The 14,844-nt window shown below is 40.7% G+C and overlaps 1 protein-coding gene across 2 annotated transcripts in view; it reads left to right on the top strand.

Annotated features, from left to right (window-relative positions):
- ATXN3 (ataxin 3) overlaps positions 1 to 11,293 on the top strand; it is a 43,127-nt gene extending 31,834 nt beyond the window's left edge. Inside the window, exons 10-11 of one of the 2 annotated variants that reach the window (XM_006879115.1) lie at positions 7,124 to 7,227; positions 11,199 to 11,293. In XM_006879115.1, coding sequence (XP_006879177.1) covers positions 7,124 to 7,227; positions 11,199 to 11,293 — 199 coding nt within the window. Of the gene's footprint in view, positions 1 to 495; positions 550 to 7,123; positions 7,228 to 11,198 lie in introns of those variants that run through there. The other variant, XM_006879116.1, reaches the window with a different exon arrangement.
- The last annotated feature ends 3,551 nt before the right edge of the window (positions 11,294 to 14,844 follow it).

Here is a 14,844-nt window from a genome sequence, read left to right on the forward strand (position 1 = left end):
CCCTGCAGAAGTCAGGGTTAATGGACTGTTCTGCTCACAGCCATGGCAGGTGGTGCTGCTGTCCAGTCCACTTCAAGCATGTAGGGACAGACTGATAGTCTGAACCCTCATCTCCTAAAACTGCCCTTTGTACATGCCGAAAATGCCTTCCTTTCTCAGAACTGTCATTCATACTTCTTCCTCATCTTCTCCCTTTTAAAATGTCAACTCCATCTTAAAGGTTACAAATCCTGGAGCACTTGCTCACCTGCTTTGGCCCCAGCTCAGCAGTTGGAAGGCCAGTGACTCAACCTGTCCTGTTCTCTGCCATATTTCCTCAACTCTGAGGTACACAGTTTTTTCCACATTTTACCATCTCTGAAAAAGAAAAACATCTCCCAGTTCTCACTGACAGTGTTTCAGTGGTATCTAAAATATTGGAGCATTTTGTATTTGATGGTATAATGACGTGAAAGATAATATTTACCTTTGTTTCTGTTCTTGTTTTTTTTAAAGTCACAACTCAGAAGTATATGAAGGAAAGTTCTGATCAACTGACATCCTCTTAATGTGAGCGATTCTAGTCTTTATTCAGTGTTAGATTTAATGGATTTAGTTCACTTCCTCCGAAACTTTCCATTATTAATTATATTTTTTTAAATGGGTTAACCTTAGATTTACATAAAAGTAAAAAAAGCAATCAGAATGGGCTCCTGTTCATTTACCGCAAAGCGTGAGCACATGGCCAGTTAGAGTTTGGTTTTTTAATGGCCCTATTTTATTTACTTTTACTTTTATTTTTTTTTAAGTAAATTTTATTAATTTTAATGAACATTTACAGAGATTTGGGGTTTTCATTCATTCATTGTTGCACTATTTTCTCTACCCTCCTCCCCAGTTCGTTCTTCTTCCCCCCTCCTTGAAAGTCTATTTTAATTGTTCAATTGCCACAGTGCTTGTCAAAGCCAGTTCTGATTAATCTCCTTTGTCAGTGTGTCCTTTGCCATTCCCTATCACTCCTCCCTGAGAGAGACTTCACCCTGATTCATAGGGAAAAGGGGATGGTGTATTTTTTGTAAAACAACCCAGTAGTAGATGGAATTTGATCCAGGACTTAAGAACAATAAATGACATAGTTGAACCTCTACATCTTGTGATCCCTAACCTTTATACTGTAATAGACAAAGTGCTAGTCAATAGGCCTTTTATCGTATTTTTATTTTTTTATGGCCCTATTTTTATCACTTTTACTTGCCTCTCCAGTTTGGGTTATTTTATGACAAATCTCAGTAATTTCATAAGTACCTCAGGACACATCCCTAAAAATGCGTGGGCTGTTTTTTTTTTTTTTTTAAATAAAACAACCCAAATACCTCTATCACAAAATAATAATTACCCATACATGACTATTAGTGAGAGTAAAGCAGGACTCATAGTGACCCAGTGAACAAAAGGTCTGAAGCCTTTTTGTAACTTACAACATTTATCAAAGTTCATAGAGGTTCTAGAGACATGTTGTTTAGGAAGTGGATTCCACTCCTGCTTCCAAAATTGTGTTAAAAAAGAAAAGTGATTAATTAAAACGCATTTACTCTAGAAAATTCATCTTAAGAAGGATCAGTAAAAAAAAAACCTAATCCTAACATTCTGTGATAAACAGTATTAATATCTTGCCATAAATTCATGTAGTTGTACAGACATACATACATAGTATTGTATATTGTGCTATTATATTATCTATTTATATGATCTTAGACCCTTTATTTATACTGTTACATTATGCCTTCTTATTGATCTTTTTCCATTTTATGAAATATTATTTTTAATACACTGATCTTTCTAAGAGTTGATGAAATGAGTGGTTCACACCTTGGGTTTTGTAAAAGGAGCAAAGGCAATGTGGGGAAGGCCGAGTCTGACCTCTGCCAACTCCACCAAGCAGAACTGCCCCCTTCACCACCACCTGCACTAGTAAGTCGGAAATTCATTGCAAATTACCAGACTTTGCAGAATCTATGTAGTGGAACAGTAAAATTCACAGGTGTACCTCAGAAAGGAAAATGCCTTCAAAGTATAAAAGGAAAGCTTTCTGCAAAGATAACTTAGGATTAGATCTCTAAAACTTTAATAATGGACTTTTCACAGAGAAAAGATCAAGCGGTAAGCATTGCTTAATGTCTGGTTACAGTAAGTGATAATTAATGCTTTGTAATAAGCCAGTGGTTGCGTCAAATCTCAGTGTCCTTCTAAGAGTAGTGGTGTGTGGATGCAACACCATCTTGATTGACCTGCACTTAATGGGGAGGTGGGTGCACATCAGTGCTTCAGCCTTTCCTTCTCAGCCTCCTGATTTGACCTTGAAGATCCTGGTGGGAACTTGGAAAGAATCAGGAAATGGTTTACATTGTTACATGTTGCTGAGAAAAATCAAGGACTGACCTCTTGGTCCATTTTTAACATTGCCTGGTATTTAAGAATCTTATAAAACTGTTTATAAGAGAATCTTAGAAACTGATACTTACTTTTAACTGAAATACCCAATTACTCAGGCCATATAGGTCCTTGTCTCTTTAGCTTCTGTCTCAAAGTAACTCTGCCCTCTTAAAGTTTCTGAATTGACCCTGTCAGCTAACTTTGTTATTCATGCAATTTGATAGTTTTATTCCTTCCCAACTTGTTGAATGTTTGATTTATTTAGCACCATAATGACAATATTTTTGTACAAAGCACAACTGTATATGTATGGTCTTTTTCTAGTGTAAAAAATACCATTAACAGCCTACTGTTAGAAATTCATGCTTTGAGTAGGGCTTGTTAAAAATGTTTTCATAGGGAACTGTGATAACCTCGTGGGTGAGGTATTGGATTGCCAACCTGAAGGCAGGCAATTAAAATTTACAATCTATTTCTCAGGAGAAACATAAGTAATCTCTGTGTATGTTGTTGTTGTTGTTATGTGCTGTCGAGTCATTTCCGACTCATAGCGACCCTGTGCACAATGGCCATAAACCCTGCTCTATCCTGCGCCAACCGCACCGCCTCTGACACACCCATCCTGAAAACCCACTGGAGGGTCAGCTATGAGTCAGTTCAAATAAATCTCTTTTATTTGTAAAAAAAAAAAATATAAAAAACAATTGGCAAAACTATTTCTTTATCAGTTTGGTTGCTGTAAAGTTGCCTTAATTGATAAACTTTGAGTATTACCTTAGGCAGTGTATATAAACAGTATTCTGTAAATTGTAAACTCTCGCACAGATACAGTACTAGCATTGATGTTTTCAGGTGTAGGTTTGGAATGGTGTGGATTCTTACTGTCATGGAAACCATGGTGTTTCCCAGCATGTTGTGATTAGGCGCCAGCAAGCTACTGTAGCTCATAGCAGACCTGCGGACAGCAGATCTAGTTCTGCCCTCGTGATTTCTGACATGCTCTAGGCTGTTGTTAAGTAGTCACTGCACCAATCCATCTTGAGGGTCTTCCGCTCTTGCTGACCCTCCTTTCACAGCGTGATGTCTTTTTGCAAGGACTGGAGCCTCCTGACAACATGTCCCACGTATGTGAGACAGAGTTTCACAGTTCTCTTACTCTTAACACCAAGGAGCGTCTTGGTTTTATGTCCTCAAGTACAGACTTGTTTGGTCTTTTTGGCATTCCTGTTCTCCAACTCGACAATTCAGAGGCATCGATTGATTATTCTTCTGTCATCCTTATTCATTGACCAACTTTAAGAGGATAGGGTGTAATTGAAAATACCATGGCTTAAGTCATGTGCGCTTTTGTCTTTAAACTGACATTCTTGCTTTTTAGAACTTAAGAGCATCTTAAGGTCTTTGACAGCAGATTTTCCCAATGCAGCACATCTTTTGATTCCTTGACTGCTGTTACCATGAGGGTTGATTATGGATCGAAGTAAAATGTAATAATTTACAACTTCAATTTTTTTTCTCCGTCCATTGTGATTTTGCCTGTTCGTCTTATGGTAAAGATTTTTGTTTTATTGATGTTGAGACGTGACCCATGTTGAAGTCTTTGATCCTCTGCAGTAAGTGCGTAAAGTCTTACTTTCTGCAAGGAGGATTGTGTCATCTTCACAATGCAGGCTATTAATGTGTCTTCTTCTAATGCTCCAACACCACATTCTTCATAGAGAGTCCAGCCTTTTGAATTTTTTGCTAAGCATACAGCTTGAATAGACATGGAGGGAGAAGGAATACAACCCTGATACACACTGTTCCTGATTTTAAACTATGCAGTTTTTTTAAATGTCATCCCTGTGCAGGGGCCGTGCTAATCTTCTCTGTATCGTTCCAGTTTTAGTATATGTGCTGGCAAAGCGAGTACACTAAACCATGCAATTCTTTTTTTCTGTTCAGACAGCTGCTTCTAGGTCTTTGTATAGTGTTTGCCTGGCTACAATTAAGTTGTTGTCGTAGTCCCATTCTTCTCTGGGTTGCCCATAGTTTGTTACGATTCACACAGTCAAAAATGCCTTTGCATAGTCAATAAAATACAAACGTCTTTCTGGTATTCTCTGCTTTCGATGGAGATCCATCTGACATCCACAGTGATATCCCTCAACCCATGGCCTCTTTCAAATCCACCTTGAATTTCTGGCAGTTCTCTATCAGCTGGTTTTTTCTCTATCTGCTGGTTTTTTAATAATATTCAGCAAGGCTAATGTCCATGGAATAAGAGGCCTTTGAAAACCCTACATTCCCAACATAGAGGGACACAAATATTATCACGTCCACGGCCAAGGATAATGAGTACCTAATCCTTGAGCTGCCACTTGGTTTAGTTTATCAGACTAGAGTTCAAGTTGAGAAATTACTAAAGGTGTTTGAAGAAAAAAGCGTTTAACACAGAAATGAAGCCTTTATAAAGTTCTTGAAAGAGCTGACAATGTAGACTCTGGGATCTGCTCATCATTGCTGTACAGTCAGAACCAGCTCAGAGCTGTCCCTCCAGTGAGCTTTCAGAGGCTGTAAATCATGCAGGAGGAGATTGCCCATCTTTATATCCCACGGAGCAATTGGTGGGCTCAAACTGCCTGCCTTTGTGTTGGCATTCTAACTCTTTATTCCCTAGGTCATCAGAACTCCCTTCTACTCTGAGGTGGGGCTCTTAAATACCACAGAGCAGCTTGTTGAAAAAGCTATAGGCATTACCTCCATTGGGAAGATGGAACAGCAGGAGTACTGAGTTCAAGAATACATTGTCCCACTTGCAATTAGAGCTCAAGTCACTGAGATCAGGAAGCTCCCGCCACAGTCACTTCAGTGCAGTGCTACAAAACATGATTCTGGGACTGGTTCTTCCCTGACTTTACCAGTAGGTGAAAATAACTGACGCAGGAGAAGACAGTTCCCCATCATTTCCAGCTTTTAGATCCCTTGCAACTGCTTAGTTTGTAACCAGAATTCCAGCTGCAGGAAATCTGAGACCTTTCATTCTTAGTTTTTCAGCCTGTAATGCTGGAGACATCTGAGAATTCTCCATAGGAGCGAATACTGCGGTGATGTGTACACACACATCACATAATTGCATCCTTATTCAAAGGTCCCAGACTCCGTTCAAGGTTGACAATTGATTTGCATCTTATTTTATAAGTTATAAAGTGGAATAAGGTTATACCTTTGAAGAAATAGTCTGTCCTGCCACTGTTTTGCATTCTGACCTCCTTTCTTGAGTAGAGAAGGAAGAGGACACAATGACAGCTGGTATACCAGAAATTCCCATCATTTCTGGCCTGATTTTCCTATACCATGTTGCCAATTTGAGGGATCTTGACTCTCACATACAGATATTAGTATTTCTAGCTCAAACCCCAAAAGGGGGAAATTGTAGTGACTACTGTTTGAATTTTTATTCTGTTCACATTTAAAACATAAGATTGGGAGAGAGACCCATTAGAACACAGCTTGTAGTCAACGGGAGCTCTGGTCGCATCATCTACAGAGCGTTGCTTGGCTAACTCAAAGGCTAAGCCTCCGGTGGTTCAAATCCACCAGCTGCTCCACAGAAGAAGGACAGGCAGTCTCCTCTCATGCAATTCATAGCCCCTGAAAACCCCCCCGAATGGAGAGCTGTGAGTCAGTGCCAACCTGATGGTGTGGGTGGGCGATGGTGAGTGATTCTGGTGGGAACAGTGGTGAGGAGCCCTCGTACGGGGGTCACGTGCTCAGCTGAGAACCAGATAAGGCTAGTAGTTCAAACCTGCCATCTCATGGGAGGAGGATGCAGCAGCCTCTTCTGTCAGGATCACAGTCTAGGTGTACGTGTGTTTGAAAGGATTTCAGTTTGGCATAATAATGGAAATAGTTTGCCCAGCTTCCCACAAGCCCATCACCCAGACTTAATCAGTACTGGGTTTCTCACATATTTGATCATAGACGTGAGTTGCCATGCCTTTGTCATGCTTCAGTGTTTTCTAAGGACACTCACCTCTGTTTTCATGACAAATCTTCACCTTTATACTTAAATGTGAAGGTTTATGATACTGGCTTTGCCTTAAAAAAATAGAGGAAGAACTTAACCTTGAAATGATAGATATGACTGGAAACCTTAAGGATTGATGTTTTTGGGTACTGATTCACCAAGGATTCGATCACTGCCCGCTCTGCGACAGGCCCAGTTTAGGTGCCAGGAAGCTGTAATCAGGGAGGGTTAGTGCTTTCCTGGTGCTTACACGTGGAAGAGGAACAGGAAGCTAGATAATGGCTAGAGGTGAGGATGCCAGCTGGGAGGTCTGGCTCAGCGTCCCCGGGAACCACTGAGTGAAGGGCTTGTCAACTGACAGGCGTTCACAGTTCCCCTCAGGGGCTTTAATAGCACGAAGAATCTTTGAGCCTCAGGACAGGTACAACCATTCATGTTTGTGATGATCATACTTTGCAATTTATCTGATAAATTCACATTTCCTAATTTTAGGGACTGGCTTTTCTGCACTTGGAAGTAACACACAGGGTAGCAGATTGCTCTTGGGTTCACTGCTGGTGTTCGTTTCAGCCATTGCTGGTGGCTGTTTTGCTTTTGGGGAACAGTTGACTCTCCAGATGCTTAGTCATCGTCGTGGAGAATGAGGGTTGGTTGGTTGCTTGGATGGTTTCTGTAACCTGTATTCACTTTGGAACGTTGCAGACAGCAGCAGCAGCAGCAGCAGCAGGAGACAGATGTGCAGGGACCAGTTTCACTTGCACCCGAAAAGCCGACCACAAGTTCAGGAGCACCTGGGAGCGATTTCGGTAAGACTCCCTGACCCTCATCCTGTTGCTGGCTACCGGCTCTCTGATAGGCAAGCTCTTCTGTTGAGGTTTTTCTTCACTCTCTTTCTTCCTTCCCTATTGATGTTGGAAGCCTTGGTGACCTATTAAATTTCCCTGGACTAAGGAATAAACAGAGTAGAGCACTTGCTTTAAAATGGCTTAACACCTGCACCTTCACAGGAGTTAGTATACCTCTAGAAAACTCTTCAATATTGGGGACATAATTCCACTTGGAAAATGGAAAACCTCTTGTGTGTAGTCTAATCCAACAATAGGACATTGAGACTTGTTGATTGGGTATTAGTTTAACAGATCTCAAACTTTGTGTAGTTTACTAAGAATAGAATTTAAGTGAAAAACAAGTTGTATCTGACAAAGGTATCCTAAGCAGGTTGTATAAAAAACTATCAGAACAGTTAAAATCTCCACCAACTCAATCTTTAAAAATTAGACAGTATATTTGAACGTACAGTTTACAGATATGCACATACAAAGAATTCCAGCATCATTAGAGTAATAATACAAACTGCAGTCACAGTGAGATACCGTGTCACCCCGTGCAGAGGGCTTTGTGAGAAACCCTGGCACGGGCAGGTGCTGAGGGGTCTGAGCAGCATTCAAACAGCGTTTGGAACGCAAACCAATCCCAGACTTTGGCAGACAGGTTGTCAGTTCCTTGCTGAGCACACACTGAACGGCGTAGCTCTGTTGTCTCCCTCCTGGGTATTTCCTTTCTTAGAGGACAACTTAGATTCACATAAAAACCTGTGTGTGAAAGCTGTAACAGCTTTCTTCACAGATGTCACAAATGAAAATGTGGTCCTTCACCTGGTCAGTCAGTGGATACTCAAACTGTTTAGTCATGTGAAGGGTTGCTATATAGGGTTAAAAAAAAAATTGAACTGGCGTTTCTGCAGTTTTTCCTGCTAATTTTCTTTTTAAAAAAACTTCTTTTAAAAAGCCAAAAATAATTTAAAAAGCTATAAAACCCCAAGCAGACATGAGATGAACCTGGCTGGTGAAAAGGCAGCCTTGCTAGTGCCCATTACACCTTGAAGCAATGTGCACTGACTGCCCCTGTTTTAATTTTGCCTCGTGTCTGTTCCATGCTTGGTCCTGGAGAAGCTGTGGATGCAGACAAGAAAGCAGAACCAAGGGGAGCCTGCTTTATTCTGGGGCTGAAACACGGGCAGCCTAGCAACATAGAAACTTCTCTGCAGACCCCAGAACTACAGAAAGTAGGAGCAAATGGTAGATTTTCCTGTTTTGAGTCTTGTTTGATGGTGAACACAAAAATGATATTGTCTCCTTAACCATGTGCAGTGTATATACAGACCCACCTGTGAGAGCCAGAGCTCAGCAGGACTTGGTTGGTTTCTGGGCCCTGTGGGCTTTTCGCCTTTGATGTTCTCTTATTGTCAGGTGCCGTCAAGTCACCTCAGGGCAGCCCTGGGAACAGTGGATCTGAGCTTTGCCCTGTCCCGAACCTTCATGGTTCCCCCTGTGGTCAACGCGTTGTCACAGTTTCTGTGTAGGTCCTTCGGTCGAGGTCTCCTCTTTTTCTCAGACTGACCTTCCACCTTTCCCAGCAGCTTTTTCTCCCAAGTAAATGAGGTGAAGTTTCACCATCCTTACTTAAGGCTGCACTTTTCTCCAGGACAGATCCACTTGTTCTCTTGGCAGCCCACAGATCCTCAGTGCTCTCTGCCAGTACCACAGATAGTAGACACTGTTTCAGTTTTCCGCCTCTCAGAGGTTCCTGCTTTCATTGTAGATAAAAGAGTATTTGAGAGTATTAAATGAAAAATAAGACATGATAAATAAGGAAGTTTCTACACTTCATTCAACCAGGGCAGCTCCTGTTGAAAATAACCTGACATTTACATAAACTGAATGTCCACTAACCATACAGCCCAGCAGTTGCACTCCTGGGCATTTATCCAGAGAAAGGCAAACATAACTACCCAGAAGCCTGTGTGTGCATATTTAGAGGACATTTACTGCCCAAACTAGAGACGATCAAAATGCATCTCTGGTACAGACTCAGTTACTCAGAGATGAAAAGGAAGACTTGTGATGCACGCAACATCTTCAATGCATCTCGTGGGCATTATGCTACGCAGAGGAGTCAATCTCAGAACCTCACATTCGGTAGGATTCTGTTTATGCAGCCCTTTCAAAAAGAATGCAGAGATGAAGACTAAATTAGGGCATGGCTATAACATGAAGCCTATACCTAAATCAAGGAGCTTTTAGACAAGCAGAGCAGGGGAATGTATAGTGGACTAAAATCAAGGAACATGTGCATTGACACTGTATCCTTTCCTCATGTGTATTCAGTCTGTATGCTGAACAAATCATTCAAGAAGTTAGACTCTATGAAGAAACTTGTGGCATCAGTATAGGAGATTGAGGAAGCAGCAGAATGCTCCCAGACGGGCGTTTCTGAGTGGTGAGAGCCAATGAGAATGCTTGATTATGGAGGAGTGTGGAATGATGGAGCTCACGGAGTTTGAACCTTGCCTTGGTTCTCAGGCCCTCAAGCCTGGTTTTAATTGATTTTGGTGAAACATTCTTTTAATAGGTATAGTACTCATCTGTCCACTTGCTGTATAGAGGTAACTTGTAGTTGCTGTGATGCTGAACACTGTGACACACACATCTGATGTGTCAAATGCGATAATGGTTACCCATGGTGGACAGTGTTTGGTGGAGCTCCCTGACTAAAACAAGCTTGGAAGCAGGAGTGGCATCCACTCCCGAAATAGCTTGTCTCTGGAAACCCCATGAACTTTGAGAAACGAAGGAAGTTATACAAGTGTTCAGGTCTTTCGTTCATAGGGTCGCTGTGAGTCATCTACGACTTGACGGCACTTAACAACAACAACAGGGTTTGGGGAGGAAGACCCCTGACAAGATGGACTCTGTTCTGTCAGAGGTGATGATGGCACAGGAATAGGACAGGGTTCAAGTTGGCTGTGTGGTTGGCTGTTCTGTGGGTCATACTTGACTCGATGGTACCTAGTAACAACAGGGTTTGGGAAAGTTTTAGGGGAAAGGAAGTGAATGTGAAAAGTAGGTAGTGGGGGAGTGTTGTGGTGCTATAACACAGCTTCTTGATCGAGATGGTGGTGGTTGCACAGATCTACAGGTAGGATGAAATACCATACCGATATCAATTTCTGGGCTTTGATTTAGACTGTGCAACTGTTGGTGGAAATTGAGCAAGGAATACGTAGGCCTTTTCTCTATATCTCTGCCGCTTTCTGGCAATATGTGAGCATTTCAGACTCGGGAGTTAGGGAAATAACCCTGTTGATTCATGCAGTAATGAACCGGTCTCAACTGCATTATGTAAGTGAATGAAGCTGTGATCAGAGGCTGCTTACATCATGTATGAATTCTTTTTCGGTGATTTTCCAGAAAAGGCAAAACTTGAGGGATAGACAACCTGTTAGCAGATGCCAGGAGTTCGAGATTGACCTGAAAGTATAGCGCTATGTAATGCTAGGTGTTTGTGGAGTGATAGAATTTTTGGTTAGCTTGGGGGAGGGAGTGGTGATTGTACAATTGTATGCATTTGTCAGACTTGGAGAACCATATAGCCAAGAGAGTGAAGTTCATCCTGTGTAAATTCAAAAGCTGAAGAATGAAGCAGTAATTGTCCAGTAGATGCGCCTTTCTGAGAGCTTACCTAGGGAGCTCTGCTGGAGTAGAGCATAGACAGCAGTGGTGCAGTGTTAACTGAAAGGCTGCAGGTCTCCAGTGGTTCAAATCCGCCAGCTCCTCTGCTGAGAGTGATAGGCAGTCTTCCTCTGCCGCGATTTCCAGCCTCCGAAACCCAGGGGAGGATCACTGCGTTGGAACCAGCTCCACAGCAGTGAGATTGTACCTTTTCATGACAGAGACTTTTCCAGAAGTTCTAAGAACTGTGCTTTCTTTCCCCGCAGGTGATGCCATGAGTGAAGAAGATATGCTTCAGGCAGCTGTGACCATGTCTTTAGAAACTGTTAGAAATAATTTGAAAACGGAAGGAGAAAAATAACACTGCCTTGTAAAAGCATTTAGCTGTCATACTTCCCAACATTATCCTGTGTGATGACAGCATGGGGTTGTTTGCAGTCATTTGTTACAGAGAACCATGTACAATGGAGGAATCAAGACTTGTAGGGTGGTTTGAGAGCAAAATAATGAAGAAGTGGCACAATGCGTCAGTCGGAGGACTAAATAATGACCCCCTGAATACGAGCCAAAGAGGCACTCGGCAATTAAAGACTTTAAATGAGTTTCCTAAATGCTCCTTTTCCTTTTTCTTTTTTGAGTGTGCAATATCTAGCATGTCTAAGCTTTGGACATTTTTTTCTTGGGTCTTTTTGCAAACCAAGTAATTAGCTCTTGCTGCAGACCTATTCTTTTTCTGTGTCCCGTGTAGGTCATTTCACTCACTGCAGCCGTTCAGCTCTTTATTGTCACTAACCAGGTGGACGATAGAGGCAAAGTCTCTTGTTTCTGTTGCTGGTAATAATGGTGCTGGGAGCAAATCCTTTCCCCTGAAGCCCCTGTGCACTTATGTGCTGTCTGCTGTTACTGTCTCTCACCACAATCTGTAGGCTTCCTGGTCACCACTATTTTACAACTCTTTAGAAAGTCAGTAATCTTTCCTTAAAACATTTGGTGTTTTAAGCCTTCTTACCTGGGGTCATTATTTCATGATGCTGGTGCATTTCTGAACTCTGCAAAACACACACACACACACACACACACGCACGCACACGCGTGTACACACACACACACACACACTGTCCAAGACTAAATGAGTGGTTTTTGTTTTTTAAAGTATGTGATTCCTTGCTTTCCCACATGCTGTATGAGTATCTTCTCGAGTACATCAGGACTTTAAAGCTTTGTTGTAACCCCTCTCTCCTGCCCCTGTTTGCCTTTCTTCTCAAGTTGAACAAGTGGGGTGATAGGATGCAAGCAAATGTCTTTTTGTTCTAGGACAAGATGTGATACCCGCCATGAAAGTGTGACAGAAAAAGCAAAATGGGCCTTCGGTTTTAGGAGGCATTTCCTCTCCCTTGCTGCCTGGAGCTGTGCCTCCCGTTTCACGTGAATCATGGAGGTAGATACCCGCTTCAGCTGCACACCTTTTCTTGGGACAGCTTGCCAGTGGTGATCTGGACCATGAAAATAATTGACTGTTGGAAACAGAAGTTCATACAGTGACTCGACATCTCCATCATGTTTAAATAGCTTAGGAATTAGAGACGTTACAGGCGCTTAATGGATCCATAAATGAGAAAGTCCTTAGTTTTGATGAATTGCCTTTTTTAATAGATACTGGCCAAATTTTTTCGTGGGTCCTTTATAAAGTAAAATTTTGGTGACAATGAAGCTTCTGAAGCAGGTGTTTCGATTCTGTCGTCTGCTCCCCACCCCTCACTCTCCACCTCCCTCTGCAACTCTTGGATGTTATAAGATTTACTAGCAAAAAAATGAAAAGGAAAATAATTTGACAACATAGAAAGTACAATGTCCTTCTGTGCCAGTGGGTGGTTACAGGCATTTCTTTTATCAGGGAAGTCTTTTCAGCTGGGATTTACTGCTAACTGAAAAAGAGATTAGAAAATAACTTCTAGTTATGATTATGAACTCGTGTTTTGGAGAGAAATGAATTTTATGTTTTAGTCATTATTTTGTGCCAAATAAAAATTTCTCTTATAAAAATTACAGTTTTGTTTTAAAATCTAAAACAATTGGAAATGTAACAATTGAAAATGTTTACAGTTGCAAAACGTGTAGAAGGTTAGTCCTATTCCCTCAAGCTTTATAGGCCAAAAAACTGTTTAAGAAGGAAAATTTCTACAGTTACTCTGTGATGCCAGTCATATTTTTCATGAATATTTGAGCTTTACCTTTTCCTTTTGAAAGTTTTAAAAACACTTGAATTGATGAGCTACCTACTATGTTAATGTAAAAACAATTTGTATAAAGGTTTTAACAAAGTTTAAATATTCAGAAGCTCTGGTTACACATACCTGAAGCATCGGGCTGCACGGATGGTGACTTGTCCCCAAAAGCCACTCCCTGGGAGAAGGCTGGCACAGTCGTCCTCTTTATGGGTTACCGCCTTGGAAACCCGCCGGGGCAGTTCTGTCCTCTCCTCTTACAGGCTCATTCCCTGTAAGAATTAACTCGTAGGCAGTGGACTTGCTTTACGTACCCTGACTAAAGCGCTTGAGGCAATAGGCCATTTGGGCCTTTGTTAACAAATCTTTATACTGATCTGAGCATATACTGGATCCAGCTGAATGTGTTTCGTTTGCTTTGACTATTGTATTTGGTAGGCGTTTGCAGGACCACCGGTGGCCTGTGAACTTGTCTGGAATGGCTTCAGTTTCATTTAACATTTATTAGATTGACTCGGTAGTATGGAAAGATGCCGGTGCCCTGGCCACTGTATCAGAAAATGATAGTAAAGTTACACAGAGCTACAGTTCGCCCATCAGGAGCTGCCTTTCATGGTAAACCACTTACAAGAAAGTCAGATACAATTCGATTCATACTGTCCTGCTAAGAAGAACTTTGTAAGGATTTCCATTCTGTTTTGCCAATTGGGAAAACCTTAATGTTTAATATTTAAACTCTTGGTATCATTTTTCTAATGTATAATTTGTATTAACAGGATAAAATATGTATAGTGATAACATTAGTGTTAAAAGTTTAAACACATTTCAGAATTACTTTCATATTTTCAAATGTAATAGTTTTAATAAGTAATGATTTATGTTTTAAGAATCCAGAGTAGTTAACTTCTGTTCCAAAACCAACAATATACATTTTTATGATTATGAATATTTCAGTAGTATAAATGAATTGTAAAGGTTGCTGCAGGTATGCTTAATGTTTCAGTTCTAAGACCATGGCCAAATAATTTAGAATTCACATAACATTTCATTTAAGAAGGTGCTTTCTTTTCTTTAAAACTTGATTTTTCTTAATTAAGGACTTATTCATGATGCCAGATAGATACTAAATTTAAGGAAAGCTCAAAACTAGTTGAATATCACAGTCAGAGCTAATTGTTTATGATATTGTTTCAGTTAATAATACGTTGCATAAAATAAGTCATATTTCATGCAGGACCTAACTTATTTTTAATGTCTGCATGTTTCATACTGTTTTTCAAAACCTGCTAGTGCTAAGGTTTACTAAAATGCCTTAAAATGAACCTTCTGGATTTGTGTGAGTCCAAGAAAAGATTGGTTCGGTGCGTCCAAAACAATAATTATTTAAAAATCTTAAATTTGAAGACAAAAGAAATCTTGGTGTTCTAAATTCTTAGGCAGATTCAAGAAATAATTTTACTAAGTTAGACTTCCTAGTAAGATCCTTATTTTTGATTCAGGTCACCTCAGGCCACTGTTTTCAGAGTAAATTGCATTAGGTAATGTGGGACCAACAAGTTTGGATAATGTGGTATGTGACACCTTAGTTAAGAACAACAGATTGGACCAGCTAGTGTTTTCAACATTGTAAATAACCATTTTCCATATATCCAAAATAAAAACGTACCTTCATTCCCAGTCCCTTTTT

This window comes from Elephantulus edwardii, unplaced genomic scaffold (genome assembly GCF_000299155.1).
Source record: "Elephantulus edwardii isolate Elephantulus edwardi_28Jun2011 unplaced genomic scaffold, EleEdw1.0 scaffold00002, whole genome shotgun sequence".
Taxonomy (NCBI): Eukaryota; Metazoa; Chordata; class Mammalia; order Macroscelidea; family Macroscelididae; genus Elephantulus; species Elephantulus edwardii.